This window comes from Moschus berezovskii, chromosome 15 (assembly GCF_049115385.1).
Source record: "Moschus berezovskii isolate FMDL1 chromosome 15, NW_MosBer_1.0, whole genome shotgun sequence".
In the NCBI taxonomy this organism is placed as follows: Eukaryota; Metazoa; Chordata; class Mammalia; order Artiodactyla; family Moschidae; genus Moschus; species Moschus berezovskii.
In genome coordinates this window covers 54351995-54369478 of record NC_142474.1, presented here as the reverse complement: position 1 = coordinate 54369478, position 17484 = coordinate 54351995, and the positions used below count along the sequence as shown (strand labels likewise).

Genomic DNA, 17484 nt, shown 5'->3' with positions numbered 1-17484 from the left:
GTACAGGTATTAGAAAACACAAGGTCAAGTAGGGAACGTTTGAACAGGTCCCTCTAAGGAACTGGGAAAGTAGTCTATGTTACCTGAACAGGTGCAATAACAGCACAGGGGCCACCTTCAAACTGTTCTAATGCAGATCCCTCTGATTCACTAAACACAAACCCTAAAAATGAAAGCAAGCAGCAAAGATTAAACACATCATCCAAGTAGTAGCTAAAAGAATTTTTAATGTATTTTGCTTTGAGAGAGGATCACTTATCACAATAGCAAATTATCTTTAAGTCAGTCCATTGCTGTAGTTCTTAGCTTTTTGGAGGATAAAAGAACTCTTTGAAAAAAGATATGGAACCTAGGCTGCCTGCCAAGTGCATGTACACACACACACACACACACAATTTTGCACTCAGGGCCACCTATTAAGTGGACTAAAGAGATACAGTGTAGACTTCAGTAAAAGGACACTAATTCTGATTTTTTAAAGTAATTTAATATACTGGAAGAAAGACTAGACAGTTTACCTACTGAATTTAAACAGAAATTTTAGGACTCTTTACAGAGAGTATCTTTTTTAGTTTCATCTTTGAGTCACATTCTATAAGCTAAAAATTAAAGAGCATTATACACACTAACATCTTCCCTGGTGTCTCAGACGGTAAAGAATCTGCCCGCAAAGTGGGAGACCTCGGTTTGATCTCTGGATTGGGAAGATGCCCTGGAGGAGGGTATGGCAACAAACTCCAGTATTCTTGCCTGGATAATCGCCATGGATAGAGAAGCCTAGCAGGCACAGTCCAAGGGGTTGCAAAGCATTGGACGTGACTGAGCGACTAAGCCCAGCACATACACACCAAACGTGCTCATACTAGCTCCATCTTAGTTTAAGTATTACCAAGTCGAACTGATTGAGAGCAGCCAGGACAAGCTCCCACAGAGAAACGGCACACCGTGGAGATACTGTGGCCAAAGTCAGGGGAGGTGAGTTACTATCTGTACAACCTTCAGGAAGTCATTTCACCTCCCAAGGCCTCAGGGTACTTAGCTTTAAAACAATCATTTCCAATTCCAATATACCTAAAGGTTATAATTCAGTCATTTATCTAACAAATATTTCATGACCCTCAGACACAAGACCAAACATCCAGGATACACAAATGACATACATGACAAAGTCCCTCATCTGGAGAAACCAACAGTCCAGATGAAGACAGACATACGAACAAATCACTAAAATAAAGGGATAAATGAATGTTTCAACAGAAGTATGAAGAGAGTGTTGAGGAAACTGAAAGGAATGACTTTGCCTAAATCAAGTCATAACAGGTGACTTGAAGGCTGACCTTGAATGGAACTTTACCAGAGAGGCAAGGGTGGGAGAATGACTTTCAGGTAAAGAAAACACCTTTAATAAAGGAAAAAGGTGTGGTAAGAACAGGACAAGTTCATGGATCAGAGGGAAATGTCATGCAGCTGAAGGGCTGCATGGGGGCAGGATGGTGAGAAAGAAGAGATGACAGGACATTCATACTGGGAAGGGCCACATCACGACAAGCACTAATTAAAGTAGTAACACAACCATACTGTATTTTGCTTCTTTCTTTAAAGGACCAGAATGGGAAGGAGACCATTTCAGCAGACCTATAGAGACAGTGCCAGCCTAATAAACACAATACTAATGTGAGAGACAACACTATATACAAACAGTATTTCTAAGGTAAAAATTAAGATTTGATGAATATATGCAAGTGCAGCAAAGGCTGGGTACGTAACAAATTCGATCTAAGTCTGTTTCTACCTTGAGACACTAGGTAGCAAGTGACTTAACAAATAGTATGGAGGACGCCATTCCAGTCCACCTCCTCTCTCTTTACCTTTCAATTTCTTTCAAATAGGATTTAAACATGTACCTCCTATTTAAAAACAAAAATTCTCCTTAAGATTTTACCAGAAAGTCCTTGTTTACCCAAAGGAGTTGAAAATTTAGGTCCCCCCCCAAAAAAAAAAAAAACCTACACACACTGTTTACTATGCTTTTCATAACTGACACAACTTTGAAGCAGCCAAGATATCCTTCAGCAGGGGACTGGATAAATAGTACATACAGAAAATGAAATATTATTTGGTGTTTATAAAAAATAATGGCTTGAAAGCTGTGAAAAAACAAAGAGGAAACAGTTATACACCATATGATTCCAACTATATGACATTCTGGAAAAGGGAAAACTAAGCAGACAGTAAAAAGATCAGAGGTTGCCAAAGGGAGGGGAGTGGGGGATGGCGAGAACAGGTGGAGCACAGAGGATTTTTATGGCAGTGAAAATACTCTATGATACTATAATGATGGATACATTCCATTGTATTTTTGTCACAACCCATAGGATGTATAGAACCAAGAATAAAAACTGTTGACTTTGGGTGATAATGAGTCAATGCAGGTTCAAAATTGTAACAAACACTCTGGTGGGAGATGTTGCCATTGGAGGCTGTGCACATCGTGGGAGCACGAGGTATGTGGGGAAATCTCTGTATCTTGCCCTCAATTTTGCTGTGAACCTAAATAACATTGTTCTAAAAGGAAAAGTCTTAATTTAAAAAATCATTTGACCATTAAAAAAAAAAAATTCCATTCAAGACCACCCCAAACACCACTTGCTCAAAGCATACCTAATTGTCTGTATGCACTGTCTCAATTTCCTTATCTCCCAATTAACTCAACCCACAATAATTTGGTTTTCAACCTATGATTGCATCAAACTCATTCTCACCAAATTCACCAATGACCTCTCAGAGAATCATCTGAAATGCTCACCAGTGACTTGTGAAAACCTTCTGGCCCTTGGCTTTAGTGGTCCCTCTTGTTCCAAATTTTCCTTTTTTGTTTCTACCCTGTATCAGTGTTGATCAGCGACTAAATGCTAATGTTCTTCAGGTCATGGCTTTAGAGTCTTTGTTCTTTTCATTCTACATGTTCTCCCTGTGTAACTCATTTACTCCCAAGGTTTCCACTATGGGTTATAATCAGGTAATCTCCAAACAGAGCCCTGACTGGAACTCCAGTTTAGACAGAATCTAAATTCTTTAACAGGGTCTTGTATGGTCCAGATTCTGCCTGTATCTCCTGTCTCATCCTTTGATACTTTCCTTCCTTAGCCTCCAGGTGTGCAGGCATTCTTTCAGACCCTCAAATACCCATTATCTCTCTGGTTTCTCATGCTTTGAACATGTTCCCTCCCCTTGAAACACTTTCTCCAAAACACTCCCACTCATCTTTAAGGCTTCACCTGATAAGATCCTCTTGGCTCAAGGGCCCCAAACACATCTGTGTCTGTCCATCTCCACTCCATTTCCGGTTCACCTTCAGGTTCTAACCACCATCATCTTTCATCGAGAACACCATTAGGAATTTCCAATCAGGATCCCCCTGCCCCATTTCACCTACATCCCAACTCCCAAGCCACCCCTTACCTATTCACCATAAATTTACCAGAGAAAGAATCTAGAAATGGAAATCAGTTTTTCTCACAGACTGCTTAAAACATTCAAATGGCTTCTTACTGTAATTAAAATAAAATTCAAACTCCTCTTTCACTGCCTAAAAAAGGCCCTATATGATCTATCAATCCCACCTTCCCTCAGTTCACTCTTCCCTTCATCACATACAGGGGTCCTAGTCCTCAGAACATCTCAAGGGGCCTTGGTGTCTGCTGTTCTCTCTGCATGAAATGGTCTTTACCCTTCTCAGTCCTTCTCATCCTAAAAGACTCAGTTGAGGTATTAACTCCTCAGAGAGATGTTCCCTGACAAATCTAGCTAAGCAGATCCTTCCTACCATTCCCCAGCCCAACCAGGCCTCGTCATCATCTGTAATTACGTTATTGTTCATTTGTTTATTATGTCTTGCCTTGCAAGTATCCTGCCTCTCTTATTGACCACTGTTTTCCTAGTGTGTTACTAGTAATACAGTTACTACTCAATGAATACTTGCTGAAGTTTTGGGAGGAAAGATAATGGGGGTGAGCCCATGGACTGTAGTTCACCGGGCTCCTCTACCCAAAGGGTTCTTCAGGCAAGAATATTGGAGTGGGTTGCCATTTCCTTCTCCAGGGGATCTTCCCGACCCTGGGATCAAACCCATGTCTCCCATGTCTCTTGCATTGGCAGGTGGATTCTTTTCCACTGAGCCATCTGGGAAGCCTGATAATGGAAATGTTTGTTTCTAAATTCAGTCTCTAAAATGTGGCTGGGGGGATACGGGTCTGGAGCTCAGGGCAGGGGCGAAGATTAAAGATAGCAACTTGAATCACCCTAAACGTGGCAGTTAAAGTGAATGAGAACATATGGAACAAAGATAATGAAGCCGGTTAACATGAAAGAAAGAAAGAAACAAGCAGATGCTGAGTCAGCAAAGAAGACTGACAAAGACTTGAAAGGTAAGAGAAAAAACACAGTGAGGAAAAGCAGCCAGTCACCTGTTTCAAATGCTGAGTGGAATAAAAACATAAATGAAAACCCTGGATTAAGCATGTCACCACTGGGAATACTAGAAAAGGAAACAGAATCCAAGGAAGAGCAGTCAAATTTTAAAGGGCTGAGGTGTGATTCAGAACACAAGCAGAAGGAGAAGCTTCAAACTATGTTAAATAAGTGAAGGGACAAAAGATGACAGCTTGACGGGTAGCTGGATAAAGAATTATTATTTTATAGACCAAAGGGCATGAGTTTAAAAGAAGGAAAAGAGTGATCAAATGGAAAAAGAGGAAGTTTAAGGACGCTGAGTTCTGAGAAAGCTGAGATGGTATAGAGTAATGGTGGACTGGATAAAGAGGTTCTCAAAGTGTGGTCTACAGAACCCTGGAAATTTTAGTGACCTTTTAGGGAACCTGCTAGAGGTGAAAATCATTTTTACTATAACACAGAGATATCTGCCCTTTTCTCGGTTTGATTATCACAGTGATGGTACAAAACAAAAAGTGGGTTATGTTACTGGTGCCTTAGCACACATCAAGGCAATGCCATTAAGCTATACCAGCAGTCACTGTACTAGGAAACACTCTGATATGCTCTCAAACACACAGAAAAAGTCAATTTAACTTAAGAAAGCTCTTGCTAATGCTAATCTTACTAAATCTTGACTCTGAATACAAAGTACTTAAAAAAAAATAGTCTGTGTGACATAATGGAAACTACCCAAGAAGCCCCTCTGCTACGTACTCTGTACAGGTGTCTCAAAGAAAAGCAGATGTGTAAATTTTTGAACTGTGAGCTGATCTAACAGCTTGTCTGTGAATGTTATTTCTACTTTGAAGAGATACTAACAAACTATGATTATTTAGACTTTTTCTCAGAAGTAAATGAAGTGAGCCTGATACTTCAAGGAAAAAAAACTGACAGTACTTTTGCCAGCAATAAAATTTCAAGCTTTCAAGTGATTAACTAAAATTCTGGAAAACCCAGGTCCAGCACTGTGCCCTTGAAGCTTCCCAATACTCAAAGAGATTTTTCTGACAGGATCAGTGAGATAATAATAAATATGGCTTTAGATATTGTTTAATAATATGTGTTAACATTTGGAAGATTTGCATAAGCCAGCGGACCAATAATTTCCAAACGATGCAAATGGTTATAAATTAATTCACGGGTAGAAGATCCACTCAAAGTACAAGACAAACCAATGGATTTCAATTTAATAGAGTACAAAATATTCATTAATGTGGCTTCAGATTTCATATTTCAACTAACCTCTAAGAAACTACCATTTGCTGAGTTTCAGTGAAGTATCAAAGAATATCCACAATTATTTGGAAACGCTATTATGATACTCCTATATTACCAATTGCTTATACGTGTGAAGCTGGATTTTCTGCATACACCTCAAGCAAAACAGCAGACTGAATCTAACAGACTGAACGGAGACACAAGTGAGAGTCCGTCCCTCTGCTAATGAGCGAGACACTGAAGAGGCTTTTTAATGTAAAATAATGCCGCAGGTCTCAACTGTTTTTTCATAGTGAAGTCTTCAATAATTTTTATAGTGTAATGGGGTCCTGAGTTTAAATAAACTTGAGAAAAAGAAAACTTTAGCAGGCTTTCAACTTAGAAATACGGGCAAAGAGGAAGTGAAGAGATGTTTCTGACTGAGAGCAACAGAATGAGGGGCACAGAAAACTGAGAATATTAATTCCAAAAAACCGTAAGAGTCGACAGGAAAAAGAACTAAGAGAAATACTGAGGTCTCAGCTAAGGTTTAATTAGTACATCTGTACTGACGCTGACCACAATTTACTCCAGCAACACGCAACACTTTGGGGGAAACAGAATAGAGGACATGTTAAATGTAGGCTAAAAAACAGGCATGATGGATGGGGCAAATTTAATAAGGACAAATGAGAACTAAGGGTGCTGGTGACCACATCAAGCCAAGCAAAACTAAGATCCAACCTGGAAACAAGAGGTGGAAACCAAGGGACCTCTTCATCCACCTCTTTTTCTAGTGGCAAGAAAGAAAGGGTCACTGGTGTTGGGCCTAAGTGCAGAGGTGAAGCTAAGCTCTTCCAGACTTTCAGGGTATATGATAAATAAATATGACTAATGGATTCTTGCCTTTCTTAAAATCACTAATAATGTAATTCAATTTTCAAGGTCCATGGGTGAGGCTTTTAGACTGAAATACATTAAGATGAGTTGCTTTTTTACTTCAGAGATAAAAACCCCAGGGAGAGAATTCTAGGCAAATCTGCTTTATACCAAATTCTGTTTAATTGCAGCATATATGCTTGAGGGTGTTATCTGACAATGAACAAAGGCTCTTACAGCTTAAAATGAATAAAAGTCAAATAAATGGAAATGAACTTTTCTGTCCTAAAACAGGACTATGCTATGTAGGCATCTCCTTTTATAATAAGGTTTCACTTGAGTTGGAATTTTTTAGGATATAGTTATTTTTCTTGTCAAATGTTCTCACATTTGTATTTTTTCCTAGTTTTAAGAGGAATTAACTTATCACAAAATGACTGTTTTACTAATTTGATCTGAAATTAGCCATCTAACTTAACATCTGATCCTAAGCATATGATTTTATATCACACTGGACAGCACTACAGACATAGAAGTCTTTCTCAATTTTATGGCTCACAACTAATTTAAACCTAAGCCATGAACCTCTTTGCAATTTCCTAGTCTTTTATTTTCATATGACTTACTTTCAGTATTCAAACCAGTTTGACAACTACTGCCTATGTAGTTCTAGTCTTCCATGCAAACAAAAAGCTACACAGAAAGACTTCATCTGTCATTTTAAGTTAGACAATATTAAGTGGAATCTGAATTGAGCCTTAGTCTCCTCATCTATAGAGAGGAGGATAACTACATTTATCTCCTGCTGTCTCTTGGGGTTGCTGCAAAGATTAAGCAAGATTTTCAAAAACTGTACAGCATAATACACATGTAAGGTATTACCATAAATATTTTGAACTTAAAAATACATTACATACTCAAAGTACCAAGAAACTGACTTTATCACATAAGGTTACAAATTGGAGATTTTAAAAGTTGATTTTTTAGGTCAAATGTGATGTAGGTAGGTTTGAGAAAGTAAAATCTATATTGGAAATAAAAGGTTTCCAACAAGAACAAAGATCTTTGAAATTATATGGTCCATAGTACTGACTTACCTTCACATCACACTTTTGGATTTTAACCCAAATGTTTTTAACTCCTGACTACATTTTTAAACCTACATTTTTACTGATCCCTCAGTTTTTCAAAAGTTATTTAGAATCTTTTTTTTTAATCATATACTAAACACTGTCCTTCACAGAAAGTGCAAAACTCTAATTTCAAACAACCACAGCTCCAAACACTCCACCTCCACCGTAAAACACACTGAACTGCAATAAACAGCAAAACTGGGTTTCTCTTTTGGCTAATCCTTAGGTGAAACAATGAAGTAACTTAAAGCTGGAAGGAACGGGTAGAAAAAAGGAAAAGATGGGTTCTCAAGAGTTTATAATGTGCATCAGGGTTGGCTTGTTTTTTAAATGCAGATTTGGAACACAGCCACACCCACCTTATCAAGGGCTGCTTCTGCTGCAATGCCAGATAATAAAGTCACTGGCCCTTTAAAGAAAATATTTGCCAAGCACTGGCTAGACAATCAATACTGAAAAGAAAACAAAGTCTCAACCAACCAAAATGTTTTCCTCTGTAATAAGATTAATATTTACTTTTGTTTGATGACAATGACTCTTACTCTGGATCTGCTGGGTTGAGGTCAGCCTGACCACTTTGAACCATCTCCACCACCACTCTCCCAGTCTTGTCAGTCTTTTACCCCCTTGATTACTGCAATTCTCTCGCATTTGGTCTTGTTGTCTCACTCTAGAACTCAACCTCAAATTTAGTAGTCAGGTCAGTTCTTTAAAAATTGTCATGTCGTGTCTCTCCTTTGTTCCAAACCTGCCAATGACCTGTCATCTCATTTAGAATAAAAACCAAAGTCCTTACAATGGCCTATAAAATCTCAGTGATCTGGGCCATACTGCTGCTTAATCATCTTTATTGGTCCCCTCTTCCCTCATTCCGTCTCTAGCAAACTAACCTCCTTCCTGTTCCTTAATCAGACATATTCTGCATTAAGTCTTTTATGACGGCTATCCTTGCTGCCTGGAATACTCCTCAGATACCCGCATGACTAATGCAGTTACTTCAAGAGTCTGTTCAAATCTCATCTTAAAATGAGGCCTTTCCAGGCAACTTCACCCTATAATTCTTATTTCTTTACCCTCTAATATACATACTTTTTGTGCCATATTTGTCATTTGTCTTCCCTTTTGCCCGATCAAGTAAGCCTGGAACACTTCAGTTTGAGAGAAAGGAAGGAAGAATAAATGATATTTACAAATAATGAAGTAGAAAAAAAATTTTTTTTCATTTAAGAAGCATTAGTGACAATTGAGCAGGAGGGAAGTAGGCAGGAGTAGGGAGTAAATGTCCAAGGTAAACAACAAAACAACTTCAGATCTTTAAATTATGTGACTTATTGACTTTAAAATAAAAACTGCAAAAAAAAAAAAAAAAACCTCACACCAAAACCCAACTTTTCTCTCTTTTTTAAAAAAAGTACTTGCAAAAGAGAATTATCTTAAACTGCCAAATGAATTTTAAAGAACACACACACACAAAACCTATGTGCTACTCCTGCACTTACTGCTTTAACATATTATCTAAAGCTGCCAAATCAATTAAAGGGGGGAGGGGGAAACTCCTAAAGCTGTTTACCATATCAAAGGAATTTAACAGGACCAATCAGTGTAGTTTCATAAATGGAATGTTCCTGGACATAGTTCTATAAATATTTACGCCAAAGACCTTACATCTATAACGTGCTTCCAAAAGATAATGAGGTTACAGTTGTCAATTCAAAGCACAGCTACAGATGATGAAATAAAGCCAAAGCTGATGTCACATTACGAATGCAGTAAGTGCAGCAAAGCAGCATCTTGTGTCATTCCCAAATCATTGCCACAGGAACCTTCAGCAATTTCTGTCTCCTCTGAGAAAGAATAAATGAATACAAAGTCAACAGAGCAAAACCAGTAACAACATCCCTCTGATTCAGAAGTGATAACTTAAAAATACATATTCGGTGGCCTTAAAACCATGATCAATTTAAGACCTTGAAGAATCAGCCAAAATATAACTGCACTCTGTAAAGAGCAAAAGTAAATACCCTTTTATTTTCAAATGATACTGATTGAACACATCTTGTTAAGGAACCGCCCTCTGACTACAAGATGGTAGAGCATTCTAATGTGTCATTACGAAGTGATCTAATTAATAATAATTTCTTGCAACTGTCAGGACATGGCTAGAGAGTGATCTTTGGCTTGATCTATCCTACAGTTAAGCACTTTCTAAATTAAGCTATCATTTTCTGAGTGTTTATGTCAGATATTGTGTTAAGTACTTGCCTTTAATCCTCACAACAAACCTGTAAGAGCGGCACTAGTATTATCTGCTCTCCACAGAAAAGGAAACTGAGGCTTAAGTTAAAAAACTTGAACCTAGAACCAAAGAATGCCTAGTCCAAAGACTGCTCCTGCTCCTAACCATTATTAGAACTGCCTCTCTGAATTCTCCTTGTATCTGCGACACAGTACTAAAATAAATGAGGCCAAATATCACCCTATTCTGTGCTATATTACTACTTAATTAACAAGCAAAACCTTTCTCAATCTTACAATCTTGCGTACTTTAGGGCTATTCATTACTAGAATAAATAAGACAAATAAGAAAATAAGTTTTAAAACAGAACTTGCAAATGTGAATGCCCATGATTTTTGAAAAAAATTAGTTAAGTGGCAAAATTAGGCGTGTAAAAAGAGCCAAACTAATTACATGTCTGGTTAAAAACAGAAAAGAAAACAAGACAGAGCTGTGACTTGTAATTCACTCCCAGTTCTATCAATTCATGCAACTTTGGCCTGGTCGTTTAGCCTTCAGGACTCATTTTTCTCACCTTCAAACTAAGAGCAATGGACTAAATAACCTAACTAGCATTGGAGAAGGAAATGGCAACCCACTCCAGTGTTCTTGCCTGGAGAATCCCATGGACGGGGGAGCCTGGTGGGCTGCCGTCTGTGGGGTCGCACAGAGTCGGACACGACTGAAGTGACTTAGCAGCAGCAGCTGTTATACATTATGATTCTGTTTTTACCAGCTCTTAGAAGTATCTGAGAGGGAAGAAGAGAGTATTTAAACCCTAAATGTTTGTTACTAAGTAAACATTATTAAGTAGACATAGATCTACTATGCTAAATTTACCCTAAATCCATTGAGAATCAGTATTTTCTAAATAAACGTTTTCATAACAAAATATCTTAATAATAGTACTAAATAGCTACTATTCATTGGCTTGTGATGTTTTATATACATACATTACCCATCCTTCTGACTCCAAAGACTACACTGTTAACTTCACTTAACCTCACCAGTCTTTCTTATCACCTTAACCAATGTGTCCGTTTCGTTTTAATATTGAAACGCACGAGTTTGGGATGATTACTAGCATAAAGTGCCCAACGCAGAGCCTGGGACAGCTCTGGAATTAAATCTCTCTGTGTGTGTTTTCTATTTCACAATTATTCGTAGTATTAACAAAACTCCTTACATAATTCAAAATCCTCTCTGAATAATCAGATCGGCGCAGGAAGTTCTATGAGCCACGGAACAGGCACTAAACCACCTCAACATCAGGCATATTGGGGTGCAGAAAACACTTTGCAGCAGCGTTTTATTTTTGCACCGAGTACCACGCCTAACCGCCTAATTAAAATACAAACTGCACAATCGTTTCGTGGAATTAGCCACAGTGAGTTTCACGTGGACTACCCTTCTCTTCAAAATTAGACCAAACACCAAGATGAAGCCTCGTTAGGGAGTAAAGACCCAGGAGGCCAGAGCAAGTCTTGAGAAATGGATACCAAGGCACAGGGCACACCTTCAGTGTCACACCCTGCAGCCCGACTGCCGCCCCCTTCTTTCCAGCCCAAAAGGCAGCCCAGGGAGCGGCAGGGGCACTTCGGGTCTTTAGCTGCCAGCTGGAACCATTCTCCTACTCAACCTCTACCGCCTGGAAGGGCAGGGCGTTTCTAGGAAGTCCAGTGTCAGTGCTGAGTAGGGGAATTGGGACAGAGTGCAGGGCACGGGAGGGGACTGGCGCGAGAGACGTCAAGGCTCGACTCTCTCGGGGCAAAAGGAAGCGGGGGCTGGAGGCCAGAGTCCAGCCGGGGTACCTTGCGTCCAGCGGCAGAAGATGGTGTCAGAGAGACCGGGGCTGCTGTTGGTGCCCCACACCAGCTCCATCAGCTCTTTAGTCAGTTCGGACATGATGGGATGCCGGCGAGCTGGTCTTGGCTTTCAGGACTCCTGCCCCGGCACATGGGGAAGGGGCGGCTTCCGAGACCACAGTGGCCGGAAGGCGGAGGTAAACGAGCTTGAAGGTCAGACGGGAGGAAGGCAAAAGGAGAGAGACCTACTTGCAGAGACCCCGCCTGTCAAGCCCGGTCGGAGCAGCAGCAAGGAGTTTCCCTTACCGGAAGTACCGGAGCCACTTCCGGCTTCTCTTTCACTGCCGCCCCCAAGGCCGGAGGGGCAGGCGGCACCTCCCCGGAAGCGGAAGTGGGGGTGGGGCGAGAAGAGCTGCCGGGGACTTTTCAGGCTACTGGCCGTTCTGCGCTCAGTGCAAGGGCGCTGTCGTGCGGTGGCTGCTTTTGTGTTGGCAGGAACATCGCGTCCCGTGGGCGTTGGCATAGTTCTACCATTGTAGAATACCTCCTTCTCCGCACTGCTTTGGGCTTAGCCGGAGGACCCTAGGCCCGAGCCCTGGGACTCAGAACATAACCTATACCTTAAAATTTGTAATATTCATTATGCCAAACTACAGCTTTAAGAGTATGGTTGAGTTTCCTTGAGGAAACATTCATGTTTGTGTGGAGTTCAGTTCAGTCGCTCAGTCGTGTCCGACTCTCCGCGACCCCATGAATCACAGCACGCCAGGCCTCCCTGTCCATCACCGACTCCCAGAGCTCACTCAAACTCGTGTCCACAGAGTCGGTGATGCCATCCAGCCATCTCATTCTCCGTCGTCCCCTTCTCCTCCCGCCCCCAACCTTTCCCAGCATCAGAGTCTTTTCCAGTGAGTCAACTCGTCGCATGAGGTGGCCAAAGTATTGCAGTTTCAGCTTTAGCATCAGTCCTTCCAATGAACACCCAGGAGAGCCGCCCATAAATTGAAGGCTCTCAATCTCTTGCTAAGTCCCATAAAGTTAAACCAACTATCAACGTAACTGAAGAACGTGGCGGAATGAATGTTAGAAATGCCTGAGCCAAGCATAACGCAGGATTACAAAGCTCTATACAGGAAAACAGATTCAAAACTGCCCGTTTGTAAATGGTAGAGCAATTTTACCTACAGTTTTGAAGACTGTAGGGTGTATGGGCAACACGTGAGCTTAAGACCAGGTTTCAATCATCGACAAGCATTCAGTTAAATTTAGTGGCTTTCCTGAGTTGGTGATGGATAGGGAATCTTGGCGTGCTGCAGTCCATGGGGGTCGCAAAGAGCTGGACACGACTGAGCGACTGAACTGAATTGAACTGAAAATTTTCTATTTGTGACACTTACAAAGAAGAAAACTTATTCTGGCTGAATTTGGAATTTCAAACAAAAAGGCAAAAATCTGATGGGCTCCTTCCAGGCAACAAACAACAGAGTTTGCTAATTTATATACTATTTTTGATTTAAGCAACCTTTGCTGTTGTTAAAAGGAATTGCTAAAAGTACCTAAACCATATCCATAGCCGTCTTCCCAACCTTTATTCCTTGTGAAATATTATTTATCCCGTTTTTCAAACCAGATCTTATTCATTCTTCAAGATGTATGTTGACTTAAAAAATACAACCTAAAAATTCAAAGTTTTTTTTTTTTTTTTTAATTCAGTGAGAATTTTTAGGACTTTAAGCCCAGGAGACAGCATCTCTAGTAACCCTGAGACAACTGATCTGAGGAGGCGAGGGGAGGAGCCAGGTTAACAGAAGCTTTGCAACAAAGGGCAGGTAGTCTCAACATCAAAAGATTATTGTTAATTATTGTTAAATTATCCCACAATCCAATATTCTTGGGCTTCACTGGTGGCTCAGATGGTAAAGAATACACTTGCAATGAAGGAGACCTGGGTTCGATCCCTGGGTGGGGAAGATTCCCCTGGAGGAGGGCATGGCAACCCACTTCAGTATTCTTGCCTGGAGAATCCCCCTGGACAGAGGAGCCTGGCAGGCTAAACAGCTGGACACAACTGAGCAACTAACTACAGCACAGATATCTCAAGGTAAAGAATTTAGCGCTTTTCTATATATGGGAAGATGCAAGAATCTGGGATCACTGAAATCATTTCATATGTATCTCAGCTATCCTGGGCCAGTAGCCTGTGTATTTTCACATCCTAAGCTCCACTGGGGCTCACTTTAGGGAGTAGCTACAGTCCTGGTGGCTGCTAGTCCACAGGTTCCCTTCTTCCTGAGTGCCCTTAGGGCTCAGGAATTCACATTGGAGTGCTGTAATCACTGATGACTGTGATATCCCTGTTTACTGATATGGCAGGAAATACTCCATTTCTTGGTGCTTCCCTGGTGGCTCAGATGGTAAAGAATCTGCCTGCAATGCAGGATCCAGGGTTGGACTGATCCCTTGACGAAGGGAATGGCGATCCACTCCAGTATTCTTGCCTGGAAAATTCCATGGACACAGGAGCCTGGTGGGCTACAGTCCATGGGGTCACAAAGAGTTGGACACAATTGAACAACTAACACTTCCACTTTTCACTCTACTTCTCACATAGTATAAATGGTACTTTTTAATAAAGCCTCCTCCAGTTGTTACAATATAAAAGAAAATTTTTAGCTTCTGAAATTTCATGAAAGTGAAAGTGAAGTTGTCCGACTCCTTGCGACCCTATGGACTATAGCCTACCAGCCTCCTCCGTCCATGGGATTTTCCAGGCAAGAATACTGGAGTGGGTTGCCATTTTGTACCTTGCTTATGACAATTACTGTCATTTATAATTTGCAAATAACTCTTTACTCTTCTCCTGTGGTAGATGTTTAAGGAAGATGAGGACCTGTCTTATTCATAGTAACTAATAGAGAGCCTTGAATATAGCTGGATCTCAGAATGAAACTTTATGGAACTTAAGAATTCAAGAAATGAGTAAATGAGGGGAAGTACCAGTGACTGGTCTAAGTAAATGTCTATTATTTGCACAGGTGATTTATAGTATGCACAATTATTTCACTTCCTAAAAGACATAGAAGGGCCAATGTTCATAGATCCTGTAAGTGGCAGAACTCTAATGTCAACTATAAATTGGCACTTGCCATGGGCGCTTGCCATCTACATTTAATCCACAAGGATTAAATCATGTGCTGCTGCAGCTGCTGATTTTTAACACCCCTGAAAGGACTTCAGGGTGAAGAACCGAAATGTAGCATTCTGTGCTCTGAAAAAAATGGGCAGAACAGGTCTTTAGATAGTTAGATATTTTGAGGGGCTGATTTTATGAGCCCAATTCTAGTATCTTGTCATATCTGCTGCTGCTGCTGCTGCTAAGTCACTTCAGTCGTGTCCGACTCTGTGTGACCCCATAGAGGGAAGTCCACCAGGCTCCCCTGTCCCTGGGATTCTCCAGGCAAGAACACTGGAATGGGTTGCCATTTCCTTCTCCAGTCATATCTAGTTCAGTTCGGTTTAGTTCAGTCGCTCAGTCGTGTCTGACTCTCCGCGACCCCATGAATCACAGCACGCCAGGCCTCCCTGTCCATCACCAACTCCCAGAGTACAAGAAAAGTGCTAAAGTCCTTCATGGTGAAAACTGCTTGTTGTGACTAGCAGAAACCTTCCAAAAATATGTGCTTGATTGCATGTACACCTCCTTCACCAAAATCACATATATACTGATCTTCACCACTACCTCTTTAGAGCAGTTTCTCAGAGCTATCTGAAATGCTGTCTCTCAGGCTACAGTCCTCATTTTGCCCCAAATAAAACTTAACTCACAACACTCACACTGCATTTTTTTAAAGTCAGCAATAAGTTCAGAGGTGTTTGCCACATTTTTCTCTTTTCATTATTATAGAGACATAGTTATAGATATAACTGTTCATGAATAGAAAGAAATACTTTCAAAAATATTTTTAATGAAATATTTCTTGATTCATGATTTTTCTTAGTTTTCAGCTGTGATGAAACTGGCAAAATCTTTGGTGGATGTTAATATGCATGATCTTTCTGCCTTTAGGTTATATTCTCTATTTGCAACATGCTTTAAATTTTTAAATTAGCTGGACATATTTTTAACAAGGAATATTTGATTGTTAAATTATTTATGTTGCTTAATTATTCATTACTTGCTACATTTGAATTGTGAAGTTACACTACATTAGAAATGCAAATTAATATTCATTTAACATTTTTTTAGTTAGTAATTATTTAGAAAAATAACAGTAACTGTAACAGTCCAGTTTGTTACATATATTTCTGGTACAGGAGGATAATGCCTTTTTCGTTTTTATAATGACTTGAAAATTATGTAATTTTTCTTTGGCATATTTATCTTGCTCCATATTTACCATAATATTTTTTTCCTTAGGACAATCTATTCGTCTTAGTCTAAGTAGCTAACTCATGTCTGACACTTGCGACCCCATTGACTGTAGCCCATCAGGCTTCTCTGTCCATTGGATTCTCCAGGCAAGAATATTGGAGTGGGTTGCCATTTCCTTCTCCAGGTTGCCATTTCCCAACCCGGGGAATCAAACCCAGGTCTCCTGCATTGCAGGACGATTCTTTACCACTGAGCTACGAGGAAAACCTGGGACCACCTATAGTTTTGATTAAATTGATGTGTGTCATTAAGATGCACATATACATGAATGCTCAGTGGCTCAGTCATGTCAGACTCTTTGTAACCCCATGGACTACAGTCCACTAGGCTCCTCTGTCCATGGAAATTTCCAGGCAAGAATACTGGAGCAGGTTGACATATAGGTTGCATGCTGCTGCTGCTGCTGATAAGTCACTTCAGTCATGTCCGACTCTGTGTGACCCCATAGACGGAAGCCCACCAGGCTCCCCCGTCCCTGGGATTCTCCAGGCAAGATCTTTAATCCTAAAAGAGAGTCTAAAAATATCAGAAACTTCCTGTTAACACGTTAAATTTTATCTGTAGTATTTCTCTTTCCAATTCAAGTCAGGGCACCTCCATAAAACTGGGCTTAGATTACCAGAATCATTCATTCTCTTTACCCAAATTCACTATTTCAAAGAAATAGAATTACTCATTCAGTTCAGTTCAGTTCAGTTCAGTCACTCAGTCATGTCTGACTCTCCACGACCCCATGAATCACAGCACACCAGGCCTCCCTGTCCATCACCAACTCCTGGAGTTCACTTAAACTCATGTCCACAGAGTCGGTGATGCCATCCAGCCATCTCATTCTCTGTCGTCCCCTTCTCCTCCCGCCCCCAACCTTTCCTAGCATCAGAGTCTTTTCCAGTGAGTCAACTCGTTGCATGAGGTATGCTAACTCCATGCTGAATTATTCTGTTGTCTTTCCCCAAATTTCCCTGTCAAAAAAGAGCAAAACAGCTTCATGACCATGTTCCTAGCAACTACCATGAAAGAACACTTCTCCATCTAGAAGCCCTCAGATTCTAATTTAGTATATTTGCACCACTTGTTTAAAAGAAATCAATCTTTCAGAAATCCACTCTACAATAAGATAAGTTCTAGGCAGGTTAAAAACTATTTCATGTATATGCCCCTTGGCTTCCAATAACAGTGTAAATCTGTTGAGCACATGAAATTCTTTTCTTTGCATCAAACTAAATACATCTCAGTTCAGTTCAGTTCAGTCACTCAGTTGTGTCCGAC

The 17484-nt window shown here is 40.4% G+C and overlaps 1 protein-coding gene across 3 annotated transcripts in view; it reads right to left on the bottom strand.

Moving 5' to 3' along the window:
- Positions 1-12116, bottom strand: part of MINDY3 (MINDY lysine 48 deubiquitinase 3) — an 84384-nt gene extending 72268 nt beyond the window's left edge. For all 3 annotated transcript variants that reach the window (XM_055429283.2, XM_055429293.2, XM_055429299.2), the window contains exons 1-2: positions 11790-12116; positions 84-163 (exon numbers count right to left, since the gene is read on the bottom strand). In XM_055429283.2, coding sequence (XP_055285258.1) covers positions 84-163; positions 11790-11883 — 174 coding nt within the window. In that variant the 5' untranslated portion in view covers positions 11884-12116. The remainder of the gene's footprint in view (positions 1-83; positions 164-11789) is intronic.
- Between the last annotated feature and the right edge of the window lie 5368 nt (positions 12117-17484).